General features: G+C 42.1%; 3 protein-coding genes across 3 annotated transcripts; 2 read left to right on the forward strand and 1 right to left on the reverse strand.

Moving 5' to 3' along the window:
- The first annotated feature begins 976 nt into the window (after window positions 1–976).
- LOC126707021 (uncharacterized) lies at window positions 977–4661 on the forward strand. The gene is made up of 3 exons (XM_050406605.1): window positions 977–1158; window positions 1297–2573; window positions 4573–4661. The coding sequence occupies exons 1-3, from the start codon at window positions 977–979 to the stop codon at window positions 4659–4661; spliced, it is 1548 nt and encodes a 515-aa protein (XP_050262562.1).
- Window positions 4662–4753: 92 nt separating this feature from the next.
- Window positions 4754–5569, reverse strand: LOC126707023 (uncharacterized). The gene is made up of 2 exons (XM_050406607.1): window positions 5504–5569; window positions 4754–5410 (listed from the first exon to the last, which is right to left on the reverse strand). The coding sequence occupies exons 1-2, from the start codon at window positions 5567–5569 to the stop codon at window positions 4754–4756; spliced, it is 723 nt and encodes a 240-aa protein (XP_050262564.1).
- A 6401-nt stretch (window positions 5570–11970) lies between these two features.
- LOC126707024 (uncharacterized) lies at window positions 11971–13104 on the forward strand. The gene has a single exon (XM_050406609.1). It carries the CDS (start codon window positions 11971–11973, stop codon window positions 13102–13104), a length of 1134 nt encoding a protein of 377 aa, XP_050262566.1.
- The last annotated feature ends 4242 nt before the right edge of the window (window positions 13105–17346 follow it).

Consider the following 17346-nt stretch of genomic DNA (forward strand, 5'->3'; position numbering starts at 1 on the left):
AAGGATAGTTGCTCCCAAAGGATTGATCAGACTACCTGTGCAAGCCGGTATGGATGTGGTGGAAGTGGACTTTATTGTCGTAGACATTTTCTCTCCATACACGACTATTATAGGCAGACCTTGGCTTCATACCCTAGGAGCGGTCTCGTCTACTCTGCATCAGAAAGTGAAGTACCCATCCGGAGGCAAAGTATTGGAGATAGTAGGAAGCCAAGTGGCAGCTCGACAATGCCTGGTAGTAGCTATACAACATCGGCCAGAGGCAGAGACCTCGGCTATGGCCGATAATGAATTATAGCAATTAAAACCCCCACTATTACCCTTAGATATGTCAGCCGACAAGGTAAAGTGTGAAGATTTGGAGAAGGTAACTGTTACTGATGATCCGGAAAAATTCTTCCAGGTCGGGGCTAAATTGCCTTTGCAAGAGAATGAGAGGTTGCTGGAGTTCCTCCAAGCAAATGTAAACGTGTTTGCATGGAATCCGTATGAAGCCCCAGGTGTGGACCCGAATTTCATTTGTCATCGACTCAACGTGAATCCTGCCGTTATTCCTAGGAGGCAGCCAACTCGACGACCATTGAAAGAACACGCCGAGGCTGTAAGGAGTGAGGTGGCCAAGCTCAAATAGACTGGAGCTATCAAGGAAGTTTTTTATCCTCAATGGTTGGCCAATACGGTGGTGGTAAAAAAGAAGACAGGAAAGTGGCGAGTGTGCGTGGACTTCACGGACCTCAATAAGGCTTGTCCCAAGAATCCATTTCTCATGCCGAAGATAGACCAGTTGGTGGATGCAACCGTGGGTCATCCAAGGATGAGTTTCTTGGATGCCTTCCAAGGATATCACCAAATACCGCTGGCCTCGGATGATCAAGAGAAGACTGCTTTTGTCACCCCTATTGGGAACTACCATTACAAAGTGATGCCCTTCGGTTTGAAAAACGCTGGATCTACCTACCAACGGATGATGCCTAAAATGTTTGAACCACAACTTGGTAGAAGCATTGAGGTTTATATCGATGACATGGTTGTGAAGAGTAAAGTGGTGTCCGAGCATGTGGAAGATCTCACGAATATCTTCGGGATACTGAGAAAACACAAGTTACGCTTGAATGCTTCAAAGTGCTCTTTTGGTGTAGGCTCCGGGAAGTTCTTGGGGTACATGGTGACTCATAGAGGAATTGAAGTGAACCCAGATCAGATTAAGGCCATTAACGATTTACAAGCACCTCGGAATCCAAAAGAAGTGCAGAAACTGACTGGAATGACAGCTGCTTTGAACCGATTTATTTCCAGATCAGCCGAGAGGTGTCGTCCCTTTTTCCGTCTACTGCATAAGTGGCAAGGATTCGAATGGACCGAGGAGTGTGTTGTGGCGTTCCAGCAATTGAAGGAGTACCTATCCAGGCCGCCTATCATGTCTAGTCCTGAGGTGGATGAGGTATTGTTTGCTTATCTGGCAATTGCTCCCCATGCAGTTAGTTTTGTCTTAATACGAGAGGATAGTGGCGACCAAAGACCAGTTTACTACGTAAGCAAGTCCCTTCATGAGGCTGAGGTGAGATACTTGTCATTGGAAAAGGCCAGCTTGGCGGTGGTCCATGCAACACACAAACTTCCGCACTACTTTCAGACCCATATTGTGGTTATCTTGACCCAATTACCTCTCAAATCCATACTAAGAAGTGCAGACTACACCGGAAGAATTGCTAAGTGGGGCACAATTCTAGGTGCTTTCGATATCAAGTATATGCTTCGCACCTCTGTGAAAGGCCAAGTCCTTGCCGATCTTGTAGCCGAGTTCACCGAATGCCCAGAAGAAGCGAATATGAAGCAAGACAACATGGATGAAAAATCGGTTGGTCTAATATCCACACAAGGCAGATCCTCCTGGAGGGTATATGTAGACGGGGCAGCAAACCAACGGAGGGCAAGATTGGGGCTAGTTTTAATATCCCCTGAAGAGATCATTGTTGAGAAGTCCTTAAGATTTGGATTCTCGACTACTAACAACGAAGCAGAGTACGAAGCTTTGTTGATGGGAATGAGTATGGTCCAGAAAATGGGTGGAAAGATAGCAGAATTATTCTCGGATTCAAAATTGGTAGTCGGACAAGTGAAAGGAGAGATGGAGGCCCGAGATCCAAGAATGCAGGGGTATTTGAGCCAAGTTAGGCGTATGCAAACGAAGTTTGAGTCTTTCGACTTGTCACATATTCCCCGAGGTGAAAATACTCACACCGATTCCTTGGCAACCCTTGCCACCTCCTCGGTACGGAATTTTCTGCGGCTGATCATCGTTGAAGATTTGCCTACACCCACCTCTCCAAAAAATGACATTTGCCTAGTTTATCAAGCCAATCTAGCGCCGAGCTGGATGGATCCCATATTGAAATTCCTTGAAAGTGACATCTTGCCCGAAGAGAAAGTAGAAGCTGAGAAAATACGAAGGAAAGCTCCTCGGTATTGGTTATCTGAGGACAAAAAGTTATACAAACGGTCATTCTCTGGGCCGTACCTGCTCTGTGTACATCCTGAGACGTCAAAGTCAATCCTAGAAGAGCTGCATGAAGGTATTTGTGAAAGTCATACAGGGGGAAGGTCCCTATCACACCGGGCCATCACACAAGGATATTGGTGGCCAAACATGCAGAAGGAAGCGCAGGAGTATGTTAGAAAATGTGACCAGTGCCAAAGATTCGCTCCAAACATCCACCAACCAGGAGCAATTCTTAATCCTCTCTCTAGCCCTTGGCCTTTTGCTCAATGGGGGTTGGACATTGTCGGTCCTTTTCCTAAAGCCCTAGGAAACAAAAAGTATCTGTTGGTCGGCACCGATTACTTCACTAAATGGGTCGAAACTGAACCTTTGGCCAACATCAGAGACATAGATGTTAAGAAGTTTATTTGGAGGAATATTGTCACGCGATTTGGAACTCCACGCACTCTTGTCTCGGATAACGGACTTCAATTTGGTAGGAAAACCTTTAAGCAATACTGTTCAGACTTGGGTATAAGAAACAGATATTCTACTCCTGCTTATCCTCAAGGGAATGGGCAAGCTGAAGCTGTTAACAAAGTAATAGTCAATGGGCTTAAGAAGAGGCTGGATGATGCAAAAGGAAAATGGGTAGAAGAATTGCCACATGTTCTCTGGACATATCGAACAACGCCCCGACGTTCAACGGGGGAGACTCCCTTTTCCATGACCTATGGAGCCGAGGCCGTCATCCCCCTGGAAACTGGATTCCAAACGTTAAGGACCAGTACATTTTCCTCGGACAATAATGATGGGATGTTGGAGAAAAGTTTGGACTTGATCGAAAAGCGAAGGGAGAGTGCGATACTCCAATTGGCTTACTACCAGTATAAGCTCAAGCAAGGCTATGATAGTAATGTGAAGCTGAGGCCGTTAGCCGTAGGAGATCTGGTGCTGAGGAAAGTTCTGGGGACCACCAAGAATCCAAATTGGGGAAAATTGGGGCCTAATTGGGAAGGGCCTTATTGGATTACTTCAGTAGCCGGAATAGGAGCCCATTATCTGGAAGACCTAGATGAAAAAGTTGTACTTCATCCTTGGAATGTAAATAATCTCAAGAGGTATTCTTATTAATAAAAGTAGTGCAGTTTGAGTTTTTCTTTTAATTTATGTTAACCATGCATCCTGTGTTCCTACAACCTGTGACATGTATTGAAGTGTTGAACAGAAACTAAGTTATGCCAGGTCCTCGGATCGCATACTTAGTGGAAATTAACACCCTATGATATGTACTGAAGTGTTGAACAGAAACTAAGTTATGTCAGGTCCTCGGATCACAAACTTAGTGAAAATTAACAACCTATGATATGTACTGAAGTGTTGAACAGAAGCTAAGTTATGTGAGGTCCTCGAATCACAAACTTAGTGGAAATTAACACCCTATGATATGTGTTGAAGTGTTGAACAGAAACTAAGTTATGTCAGGTCCTCGGATCGTATACTTAGTGGAAATTAACACCTTATAATATGTACTGAAGTATTGAACAGAAACTAAGTTATGTCAGGTCCTCGGATCACATACTTAGTGGAAATTAACATCTTATAATATGTACTAAAGTGTTAAACAGAAACTAAGTTATGTCAGGTCCTCGGATCACAAACTTAGTGGATATTAATGCCCTACAGTATCTACTGAAGTCTTAAATAGGAATCTACAAGTATTATTTAATGTACAATCGAAGTACTAAAGACCCAACATCATTCAACCTTTGAACTTTCCATAAAGTTTCAATTGGCTAGAACGAATACGTATGTGTCTAAAATGTCTCCCTGAGACTTCGAAGTATTAATGCTTATCACCCACTTTTAATCGCCAATTAGTGATATTTATGGGTAGTACTTCCTCATGTAAACAAAAGATAGTCAAAATGAATCCATCCAAATTACCATAACGTAGTGAACAAGTACAAAAATAACATAAAGCAGCGATAGCAGTAGGCAAGTAAACATAAGAATCTGAGCAAAATTTCTAATAAGATTACAAAACAAGTCCTATTTTTTCAATTTAATTTGGATTTTTGGAGCTTGGCTAGCTGGTTTGTCTACCTCCACGGTGGTGACTTCCCCTTTATCCTTAGCAGCTCCCCCAGCTGGCAAGACTGTGGAGGCCAAATCCTGTTGAAAACTTTAGGAGGCCACTTCTACCTTAGAAGCCGCTGCAGTCTTGTCCGAGGAGGCTTCTGGAGGGCCAGTATCCTCTTTAGCTGGTTCCGGTTAGTCAAGAAGGGGAAGACTTGAAGGCAAAACCCCCTCATTGGGATTAACAGTTGAGGGAATGGTTTCAGCTTGAGGGGTTAGAGTATCTAAGGGGCGGATTGCTTCAGGATAGAATACATTCTTTAGCCTCCTCAACTCGGACGAAGCCTCAACCCCAGCTCGGTTAAGGGCTTCATCCCAAGTTTTGGCACAGTAGATGCGGCACACCACTGGAACCTCAGCTCTCAAAGCCTCCTCAGTCTCAGATATACCGACCTCATAGCCTCTCTGCTCAGCTTCATTCATTACCCGTTCGGCCTCGGTCTTTGCTTTCTCGGCTTCCTCCCTAAACTTTTCAGCTTGCTCCCTTAGCTTTTGGGTTTCCTCCAAGTGCTTCCTAAGGGCTACAGCCTGTTCCCGAGCCTTCTTCAGTTTGGCATTCGCCTTGTGCAAGCGGTTCCCCTGGTCCTCGGCCTGCTTTTGATAGTCTTCCAGGGCCGACTCAGCGCTCTTGCGAGCTTGTTCCTCAGCCAGTAACTTTTTCTTCGCATCGGCCAAGTCTTGTTCGGATTTGGACAAAGTCTGTATAGCCGTTGCCTGTTTCTTCCTTTCATCATCTAACTGATCAGAGCAGATATTGAACATCTCATCCAGCTTGAAAGTATTTTGGATAATCTGCAGGGAAGAGGTTAACACTATAGTCAGTAAAAAGTACATATTAGTGAATAATGATCACAAAAAGAAAAAAGAAAAGAGTCAGCTTTTTACCATGCCCAAGTATCTTTTATTGTTGAGGATGAGTTCATTCTTCCTCACATTCTTTATTTCGGCCATATCTTTTGGGAGCAACAAAGCCTCCTCTATGGCCGAGGCTATGTGACACCCTATGCCGCCGTTGAAGTCCCTTATAGATGCATCATCTCATAGGGGCTCCCCGCCGTGCATAGGTGCTGGCAACCATGCTTGTGGCTCAGGAAGTTGGGTATCAGACCTCTCCTGGCCTCGTGGAGCTTGGTGTCTGATTTTTTGCTGCTTTGTAGCTCGTTGGGCATCCTTTTCGCAAGTAGGGCGAGACCTGCCAACGTCTACCACCTCCTTACCCTTCTGCTCCCTACGCCTTTTTAACTCAGTAGCATCTGGACGGGCTGGCAGGGGAGGTTGATGAGAAGGCTGGTAAGGAGCAGGAGGAGGAGACCTAGTGGGAAGAGATGGAGTCTGGGATTGTGTTGATTTTGCCGGTGCACTATTCCCGGGCTGACCTTCCATCAACTCCATCAAACTTCTTTGGGGCTTCCTCTGTATCCCCATCTCGTTAGGATCTGCTTCGGAGCGTATGGATTGGTCAAAAATCCCAAAGTCGTCCAAAGAGTCAGAAAGTTCTACAACTTCTTCCTCTTCTTCTTCCTTTTCCTCTCTCTCTTCTACTTCCTCTTCTCCGAGGGTAAGTTAGGATGAAAAGGCTCCTACCGAGACGTCGACCACGAAAAGGGGCTCGATATGGGATGTGTCTTGGGGAAGGGGAATACCCTCTGGAACAATGAACCCCTTGAAGGCGACACTAATACGGTGAAGTTGAGGATCGCGGGCTCTGATCACGCACTTAAGCACCTGGAAAGCAAATGATAAGGGGGTATAGCCAAGGATTAAATGTGCTGCCCGGAGTTGGCCGTCAGCTTCGTTCACGTATATCTCGGCTTTCAATACCTTATCCAAGCTCGCCTGATTGACTAACCTAAGGTTAGGTTTTGTGTAACGTCTATCTGCAAAACCATTGAATTGGAGTGAAGCGTTGTTAGAGTTAGGAATACCAAGACTCAAAAAAAAAAAAAAAATGTACATATAAACCAAATGTTATGAATCTATAACTACACTCCCACTTGGTACTCCTTCCACCATGGGGCATGGCAGACCATCATGCCATTCCCCAGAGAAGATAAGGAAATCCTCCCTTAGGTTCTTGTTCGAAGCGGGAAGACACTAAATCAGCCTCACCTCGGGATATCTCAACTTGAGATAATACCCCTGACCCTTCAAGTGGCAGAGATTGTACACCCAATTCACGTCATGATGGGTCAATTTTAGGTCCATCCTCTCGTTCAAAGCATCTATGCTTCCCAGGACCCTAAACATATTTGGGGCACACTGGGTAGGGGATAACCTAAAGAACCTAAGGTAGCTCCTAGTAATGCTACCCATGGGGATGGTCATCCCGCCTTCTATGAAGGCAATTATGGGAATAACCACTTCCCCTGATTGTCTAGCGTCGGCTCATTCCTCTTGGGCTGCGTACCTCATACCCACTGTAGAGGGGATCCTATACTTAGAGCAAAAATTTCTAATACCTTCCTCGGACTCAACTAAACATCGAAACGTACTCTTCTTTTTCCTCATTTTTCTAAAGGATCTAGTAAAGAAATTAACGAGTTTAAGATAAAAGTGGTAACGATTTTGAGAAGACTTACAGGTTTGAAAGAGGGACCTCGGACAAGATTTGAGTATTTGTAGACGCCAGGAAAACGACGAAAAAGGAGAAAGTCAGGTTCAGTGTATGAGCTCTAGAACTGTGTGATCACTGAAGGTAAGAAAGAGATTTGATTTGAGAACGCCTTTATAGTCGTGTAGAAATTATGAGTGGTAAGATTCCCGCTCACGAAACGAGATAGTCCCCCTACCGTTCGATTTACATCTCACCGTTGAATGTGGGAGATAAGGGCGTCGCCAAAATTTAATGCTGTCAAGATTGGGATGTTGAAGCGTCAGAAGCATGCCCCAAAACATGAATGGGTATGGGCTTATGACATCAAAATCCATCTTTTCTCCCGAGGACTTGAAAAGCAAGATTTTGAGGGGCTATTGTGGGGGCCGGTTAGTCACTAAAATTATTAAAGTCAAGTTAATTGGGCCTGTGGCCCATCCGAGGATGTAAATCTATCCGAGGAGGCCCATATCAGGTTGTAGGGGTAACCAAACGAAAGGAAGAGTGAATATCACGAAAGGTGAGTTCAGTATTCATCCGAGGACAAAATCCTTCTCGGCAATATGAGTCCAAGGACGACTAGAACACTACCTTGTTACAAAAGTACTTCGGGGCTACATCACCACTAAAGGTGGGATAAGGGACCAAAGGTAAGAAAGAGAAGGCAAACAAATATCTATAACAACAGCTGCCTCTGCATTAATTGCCTCTCAACCAACTCTCTGGCCGCATTAATGTGGAGGTGCTGCCTGAACAGTGATGAAGTAGCCTTACAGCTGCTAGTAGGAGGTTCCAGAAGGTGTTAGATGGGACAGAAAGAGATCCCCTGAACCCAACCTACACGTGTGTGGTGAAGATGATATGAAGAGGGCAGTATATAACATGAAAGGAAACTATGCAGAAAGAGGATCGGAGCATAAAAAAAACACAGAGAACACTCAGGAAAAGAGCTTAGAAACCAAAGAACTATACTTGTTTCAAAGAAAAACTAATTGTTATATCGGTGCTAATCCATCTATACACGTGAGGTTGAATCGTTTTACTTAGAAAAGTTAATCTAGTTCTTGAACACCCACGCTCTACAAATTTTATTGTTTGGGTCTTTAACGTTCAAACCCAATATCGGATTGGGATCGTTACAAATCGAGTCCTTACATATATATATATATATATATATATATATATAATACGATAAAATATTGTATTTGAACTTATGCCGTCATCTTTACCATTAAGTCAAGTCATCAATTGTTTCTAAAAAAAAAATAGTTAAGGGTCTATTTGGATACCGATTACTGCTGAAAATTGAAAACTGAAAATACTATAATAAAATAATTTTTAAATGTGTAAATAGTGTCGTGGGACCCAGTTTTAATGAAAATTTTGCTGAATTCCACACTTGTGGGTCCCGTGAACAGTGCATGGGACCCACTGTTTAAACGCCAAACGCAAAAACGCCAAACGCCAGACGCAATCCAAACTCATACTAAGTCACCAATAAAATTTTTTATAGTATAATTAGAATTTGATCCTAGATTCCTTATTCAACAATACAAAATTTAAATAAAAAAGAAAAACTTTACCAATTGAGCTAAATTACTTCCACAACAAAAGTAACAAGGAATAGGTAATCATTTGAGCATATTCACGAGGAGCCAACTTAACCACCAAGCCAGGGAGATAAGGTTGATGTCTCCATGGTCTAGCATGGCCATCTTTGAGTTTGAGGGTGGAGTACCCTTTTGTTTTTGGGGTAAGAAAATCTTTTGTTTTTAATTGAACAAAAAAATCAATAGATCATCTAAATAATATGCAATGACTTGTATCCTTAGCATCCTTTCTTGTGAAGCTCATCAAAATTAAAGCTTCTGTTGTACACAATGCATGAAAGAAATTCAACGAAACAAATATTGGTTTATTGACAATTAGGTTTGCTTCCTAAGAAGTCTTTCTAGTCGATTCCTTTTATTTATTTTTATTTTTATTTTTTTATTCTTTGAAAGTGGATAAGCATTCAAAGAAAATGAAGAAAAAGAATGCACTAAAGATTCTCATATAATGCAGTTTCAATTAGCTTAGTTGACAAGTTTTTTATATTATCAAATAAGGAACTTGTATTTGAATTCATGTTTACATTAAAAGATTATGTTAACGAACACCCTTAGGGTTTGTTAATAAATTATATTAGAAAAGTTTTAACACCACTTTCATAAAAAAATATAAAAAACTGTCAGAAAAATTAATTACTTTATTATTTTCCTATAAAATGTTTCTAAAAGAAGTTCCTAAACTAATGTCCTTAGGGTATTCGTTAACATTTCTCTACATTAAAAACCAATAGTGTCTTTACCTTTTTTTTTTTTTTTTTGAGTAACAATAGTGTCTTTACCTGATAATAAAGAGCAGTTATTATGGATTAAACGGCCAAGGTTGAAATTATATCCATTCTAGAAGAGAGTGAAAAGATTATTAATGATTAGAATTGAAACCGACTATTGTAGATACAAATTTTGATTTTTAGAACCAGTAATAAAGATGCATATATTATGGTCATAAAAATATAGACTTGGGCTTAAGTGGATTATTCCATTTTCTTTGAAAAGTTAATTCAAAATTTTTTTTTTAATAATGATCTCTCCAGTTGCAGATCCATCAACATAAACATTTATTCCTTGACGTTTCAACTTTTAAGAGTTTTTGTTCTTATAAAGCTGCTATCTTTCATTTCTGAACTTCTATTAAGGGTTGTATCCAAAAACCAACTTTTGTAAGTCCATCCATTTTGAACTTAAGATGAAGCATAAGCTAATTCAAGCAGTGTAAATACATTGGTGTGGCATATAATATCCATCATCATAGACTTTATCAGTGACTCAATTCTAAAAGCTGTGGCATCACTGAGAAATGGACTCTCTCGCACTCTCAAGGGAAGAACAACAGGAGCTGGTACGTAGCAAGAAAAAAGTGAAGGATGTTAGCCATGAGGGTTACTGAGGACGACAGGATGTTGTTTCGATGCCTCCATACCATGAGCAAGGAGGGTGGAGTGAGGCAAGCTCCTTCAAGGAGAAGCTCATTGGGGATATCCCGGGGGCATACACCCAAGCTTTCAATTTTAGTGACATCATGGAGGATGATGAGGAGTCTGATGCGGAGGTTGAAAACCTTCGTGAAGGTTTAGTTGCTGTTAAACACTCCAAAGACTTCAAGAAGAAGATTCGTACTCCATGGACAAGAGCCCTCATTGTTAAGGTGTATGGAAGGGTGGTGGGCTTAAGTTTTCTTCATAGCAGGTTGTTATCCATGTGGAAGCCTGCGGGAAGGCTGGACTGTGTTGACTTGGAGCACGGGTTTTTTCTGACCAAGTTTTACTTGAAAAAGGATTATGAAGCTACTCTTAAGAGGGGACCTTGGTTCATTGGGGAGCATTTTCTCTCCATTAGACCATGGGAACCTAACTTTCGACTGGAATCGGCAAATGTCACCTCGGTGGCTATTTGGATTAGATTAAACGGGTTGCCAATCGAGTATTACAACTCGGAAGCTCTGTTGCAAATTGGGAAGTCCATTGGTAATGTGTTAAGGGTTGACACACACACTGCGAATGAAGCAAGAGGTAGATTTGCTAGACTTTGTGTCCAGATTGATGTGAATAAGCCGTTGGTGACAGCGGTGTTGATAGGGAGGTTTGAACAACCGGTTTGCTATAAAGGCATTCAAAAATTATGTTTCTCTTGTGGTAGAATGGGTCACAGGAAAGCAAGTTGCCCGTATACGGTTCGTCCAGTTTCGCCGGTGAAAGAGAAGGCATCGAAAAATGGCAAGGACGGTGAAGGACGATCATGCGATATGCATGTACCACACGAATCAGCCATGGGAATGGAGGCCAACAGGATCATGCATGGGAATGTGTCTGAGGAGGTACAGGAAAGGACGTACGGTCCTTGGACTGTAGTAGCACAAAGGAGGAACGTGCCGAAAAATCAGAGAAGTGGAGGGGCCCATGCTGAGCTAGATAACGGTCGGCTAAGACAAGAGCAAAGAAAGGCAGAGACTGATGCCAAGTTCAAGTTTACAGCGGGTAGAAAAAATTTGGCTGATGGGCCAAGTAAAGAAGCTAAAAGAAAGCTGGCCCCCTCAAAACAATTGGATCAAGTCCATGTAGCAAGCCCGATATACAGCTTAAGGCCGAGAGGCTCCCTACAGACCCAACAGTCCTTACCTCGCAAGTCCGTAACGCCAGCAATGATAAAATATCATCAAGCCATGGGTAACGCCTTATTGAATGGAAATGGACTTGGGGTTTCTAAGTTGGGCCCAAATGTTAATTTTGGAGGTGAAACAAATAAGAGTTTCAATTCAAAAGCCTAAAGCAGCCCATCAGTTAAGGGCAAGAAAGTAATTGCGAGGAGTAGGGCAAGGAACAAAAACACCACGGAAGCTACTGGAAGTAGTAAGACCCATTTCAACCTTACTTCTCTAACACCTAAGATTCTCAGTAGAGATGGCGCTGACTACGACCCAAGCACACCTTTTCTCTTTTCAACCAGCACTAATGCCGAGATGGGCAATCAACACCAACACAAGATTTGTGGGATTGTCAATAGAGGTGAGTGCGGAAATGAGAGAGAAGTTGATGCTGGTGATGGGGTGGTCCGATCAATGTTTGAAGGAATTCAGAAAGATGATTGTCACGGTGTTGGAAGGAAGAGTGAGGGGGGGCTGTCTATTAGCCTCGGAACCGACTTGAGGACTGAAGATGCAGGAGCTTCAACCCAAGTTTACCACGGTGAAGGGGAAGTGGCAGATTATTGTGGCGGAGAGCTCGGAGAAGAAAGAATGGAATTTGAAGAGGGAGGTGGAGCTAATGCCTTCCTATGATGAGTGCTATACACCTACCCACCCCATAATAATGAATATTTTAGTTTGGAATAGCAGGGGTGTGCTGAAGCCTAATTTTCAGGAGTATGTTAGAGAGTTGGTTAGAGTCCATAATCCGGCCATCTTAGTGATTATGGAGACTAGACTGGGTGGAGAAAGAGCCAAGGGAATCACGGATAGACTTCCGTTTGATGGCGCCATTCACACTGAAACAATCGGGTATGTTGGAGGTTTATGGCTGCTATGGAACTTTGACCTCGTGGAGGTGGTGCAGCTAGCTAATACGGAGCAGGAAGTCCATGTGGAAGTGAAGGTAATTGCTTCTAACCTTTATTGGATTCTGTGTGCTGTGTATGCTAGTCCTACGAGTGCAGAAAGGTATATTCTATGGGAGAACTTAATTAAGGTTGCAGGTTTACATAATAAGCCATGGGTGATAGCCGGGGATTTCAATGAACCCTTGTTGGGTGAGGATAAATTTGGAGGAAGACCTGTTAGTATCTCGAGATCCCTCCTATTTAAAGACTATTCAGATAAATGTAATATGGTTGACCTAGGATTCTCCGGTCCTAGATATATGTGGACAAATAGAAAGGACCTGAACAATCTCATTCAAGAGAGAATTGACCAATTTTTCACTAACCCGAGTTGGTGCCTATTGTACCCAGAGGCTAGAGTAACACATTTAACTCGATGCCACTCTGATCATTGTCCAGTTCTCATGGAGGCAGTTCCTAAAAGAGTCACTCACCTTAATAGACCTTTCAAGTTCCAGAGCTTCTGGTTATCTAATCCTTCGTTTCCTGGGGTTGTGATGAGGGCATGGAGTCATACTAGAAATCTCTCGGCTTCAATAGAAAAATTTACAAATGAAGCAACACAGTGGAACAAGAATCAGTTTGGTAACATTTTTGAGAAGAAGAGGAGGCTAATGGCACGGCTTAATGGAATTCAAAGAACCATAGCATCTAATCCAACCTCCCATCTAATCGATTTGGAGAACCAGCTGTAAAAGGATCTCGAGATAGTTCTTGACCAAGAAGTGGAATTGTGGGCCTTAAAGTCTAGAGTTAACTGGATGGTGTCGGGAGACCAAAATACCTCTTTCTTCCATGTTTCCACTCTTGCTAGAAGAAAGAGGAATATGATCAATGCAATAAAGAATGATACTAGGGATTGGATCACAGAGGAAAGGGAGGTTATAAACTACTTCAGAGAGGGGTTTATGAAGTTATATGCCACCTCCCAAGTGAAGGCTAAGTGGAACAATGATAAGTGGACTCGTTGGCAGATTAGGCTCACGGAGGAAGAGAAAAATAGTCTTGACAGTCCGATATTTGATGAAGAGATTACCACTGCCTTATGGTCTTTAAAGGCATTCAAAACCCCAAGTCCTGATGGGTTACACGCCAGCTTCTTTTAGAGATTCTGGCTCACGGTGGGGAATTCAGTCAAGGAAGAGGTTAAACAAGTTTTTTTACAAAGGAAAATTCCAGAATACTTAAACAACACATGTATTGTCCTCATTCCAAAGATCCAAAGTCCAGAATCTATTGGTAGTTACCGGCCAATAAGTCTATGTAACTCGGTCTACAAAGTTATCACCAAAATCATAGTTGGAACGTTGCGGCCGTATTTAGATAAGCTTATAGCTCCTTGTCAAGTGACTTTTGTTCCTGGAAGAAGAGGAGTGGACAATGCAATAATTGTCCAAGAGATTATTCACTCTATGGAGAAGACCAAAGGGAGAGGAGGCTACATGGCTTTGAAGATTGATTTGGAAAAAGCTTATGATAAGCTAGAGTGGAGTTTTATTAGAGATACATTGCTCCGATTCAATTTGCCAAAGAATTTAGTTGAGCTAATCATGAGCTGCGTCTCGTCTGTTTTGACTTCTATTCTCTTCAATGGAGGGGCTTTAGACACATTCAAGCCCACTAGAGGTATAAGACAAGGAGATCCTCTATCCCCTTACATATTCATCATGTGCATGGATTACTTGGGGCAATTAATTCAGGAAAAATGCGCTGCAAACTCTTGGAATCTTGTTAAGGCCTTTAGAAGTGGACCGGCTTTTTCTCATCTTTTTTTCGCAGACGACCTAGTTTTGTTTGCGAAAGCAAACCCTGAAAATTGTGTAACGATTAGAGGAGTATTGGATGACTTTTGTAGCCAATTGGGGCAAACCATCAGTGAGGCCAAATCTAGGGTCTTTTTCTCTCCCAATCTGGATAAGGATCATAGGGGTGCCTTAGGTGACATTCTCGGATTTCAGTCAACACCCAACTTGGGTAGATACCTTGGTTTTCCCTTGAAACACCGCGGAGCTTCCAACCAAGACTTTAATTTTGTGCTTGAAAAGGTCAAGAAGAAACTTGCTGGGTGGAAAGCAAACCTTCTATCTATGGCTGGACGAGCTGTTTTAATACAAGCTTCTACTTCGGCTATTCCAACATATGTGATGCAAAATAACCTACTGCTAGGGAGGATTTTGGATGGCATTAATCGGATGAATAGAAATTTCCTTTGGAATTCCACTAGTACCAAGCAGAGTATGCATTGGGTAGGGTGGAAAAAGGTCACTACCCCTAAGGATGTAGGAGGCTTGGGCTTACAAACTGCCAAGGGAAGGAACACGGCACTTCTTGCTAAACTAAATTGGAGATTCCATACAAAGGGTGAGTCTCAATGGGCTAAAGTTCTAAGATTGAAGCATTGCACACATCAAAGGTTAAATTCCAAAAATGAAGCCAACCTCCCTTGTTCTCGTACTTGGAAGAGCATGAAGAAAGGAGAAGAAATTTTCAGGAAAGGAATTAAATGGATCCCTGGGTATGAAAGCAGCCTTAGCTTTTGGAATGATAGATGGTCTAACATGGGTATTCTTAGAAACATCATCCAAGGCCCTCTTACATTTGAATCCTCCAACCTAAGAATTAAGGATGTTGCTGATCTAGGAGGTTGGAACTGGGATCGGCTTCATATAGATCTCCCTGAGGAATTCAAAAGGGAATTGCAAGCTACCCCCATACCGTTTGTTAGGAGGAATGAAGACAGATTGGCTTGGAAGCCTTCACCGAGAGGCTCCTTCGAGCTAAAAAGTGCTTACTTGCTTGCCATTGATCCCTTGCTTGACCCAAGTTTCCAAGGTAGGTGGATATGGAAGCTAGACACCTTGCCCAGGATTCAAATGTTCTTATGGAAATGCATGCATCAGAGCATAGGTGTCAAGGAGTGTTTACAAGCTAGGGGGATGTTAGTAGATACGGCATGTCCTCACTGTCTTAACAGATCTGAATCCATATTGCATGCTCTTCGGGACTGCCATGTGGTTAGGAAAATATGGCATCAATTGGGTGTGCACCATTCAAATAGTACCTTTTTCTCTTCCGACCTTCAGGAGTGGTTATTTGGTAATTGCTCCTCAAAGATCAATCGTGTGGTAGGACAAGCCCCGTGGAACCAAGTCTTCATGTTTGCAGTTTGGTTGATTTGGTAAGGTAGGAATCAATTAGTTTTTGAGAACAAAAGGCTAAATCCGAAAATTGATGGTGATATTGCCTATAAAGCAGTGGAGTACACTCACTGTGCTGGTAAGCCGTTGATGTTGAAGCACAGGATCACGAAGCAAATCAATGGAAAAAACCAAGTTATGGCTGGAGGAAACTTAATGTAGATGGAGCATCCATGGGGAACCCAGGTCAGGCTGGAGGTGGCGATCTCTTAAGAGATGAGGATGGGAATTGGATTGGGGGATTTGCTAGAAGAATAGGCATTGCCAATAGCTTCACCGCTAAATTATGGGCTCTCCGAGATGGACTTCTGTTGTGTCAGCAGTTGAATGTTTAGGCAGTCATTATAGAGCTTGATGCAAAAACTATTGTTGATGCCCTTAATCTCCAAGGTAAATCAAACACTGTAGTGTCTTCTCTTATGGAGGATTGCAGACACTTGATTTCTCTGATTCCCCAAACAACCGTAAGGCAAGTCTTTAGGGAAGCCAACAGGAGTGCTGACTGTCTAGCCAACTTAGGACTTAATTTAGATGCTGATTTTATTCTGTTTTCCAGTCCACCTGTGGACTTATTTTCCTATTTGGAGGCTGATAGCCATGGTGTGTATAGCAACAGGTTCTGTTTTGATCCTGGGGTTTCTTTCTAGTTTTTATGAAGTTTCCTTTGTACCCAAAAAAAAAAAAAAAAAACAGTGTAAATAGTTGTTGCCCTTGTGAAACTTTTTCCTTCAATCAGAAGCAATTTGGCATTGTCCAAAAGCAAAAAGCCGAAAGAAAAAATGAAGATTCTTGGAGAATAATAATGCCAGTGATCATGTATTGATTCAGCTACATTTGACCCTCGTTCTATAGAGTTTAGATCCAGAAATCGAATCCCTTTATTTAACAAGAAAACACATCATGGAATAGTAATACATTACAAACATGACAAAGAAAATGAAATTAAAATCTCAAGCATAGCACAAGGGTTCAGGACTTAGGACATCAGTCATCTCTAGTCCTAAACAAGTAATACCCAAACGACAGCCCCAACACAATGGCCAAGAAAACCCCTCCATTACATGACATGATGGCCAGCATGAGGAGGTAGCCAGGAGCCGAGTTGACCCCAAAAAACAGGGAGGTAACCAGCCGGGCTGGACTGACTGGTCAGGTCATGTGCATCATCTTCGTTATTTTGCTATTCAACACATACACACACAATGCACAGATATATAAAGAGTTGGGTTTTGGTTGGTTGGGTTGGACGTATGTGTTAAGCAGAAAAGATAAAAGAAGAAGCTTCGTGTATGTATGACACTGTCATTTTATCATGTTCAGAATCATACTTGGCTAAATGATACACATGCACTTATTAATTTTCAATATTACCAGTATACCAAGTACCAACAACTAACCTGAGCAGTTTTATTACTTTTTAAGTTTTAACATAGGTAAAAATGAAACGTCATTGTTGTACATAAAAAGGGGAGAAGCTATAAGTGAGATTTTTGTGATTCTGTGCAACTATACCATACTTTCAGGAATAAATGGTCGGATTTTGACTATCATTTAAAGGCAAGCAAAGTACAATCAAGTAATTTTCGCAGGGATCCAAAAACTAAGCATTTGATTTTCAAACAACCATGATCTAGCCCATGATCAAACTTTCCACATGGACATTCAATGCAAATTCATTGTTGATATGCAACAAAACGTCTATAGCAAAGATAAAATCACCCCATGTGCAAATACCAAGCG

This window comes from Quercus robur, chromosome 11 (genome assembly GCF_932294415.1).
Source record: "Quercus robur chromosome 11, dhQueRobu3.1, whole genome shotgun sequence".
In the NCBI taxonomy this organism is placed as follows: domain Eukaryota; kingdom Viridiplantae; phylum Streptophyta; class Magnoliopsida; order Fagales; family Fagaceae; genus Quercus; species Quercus robur.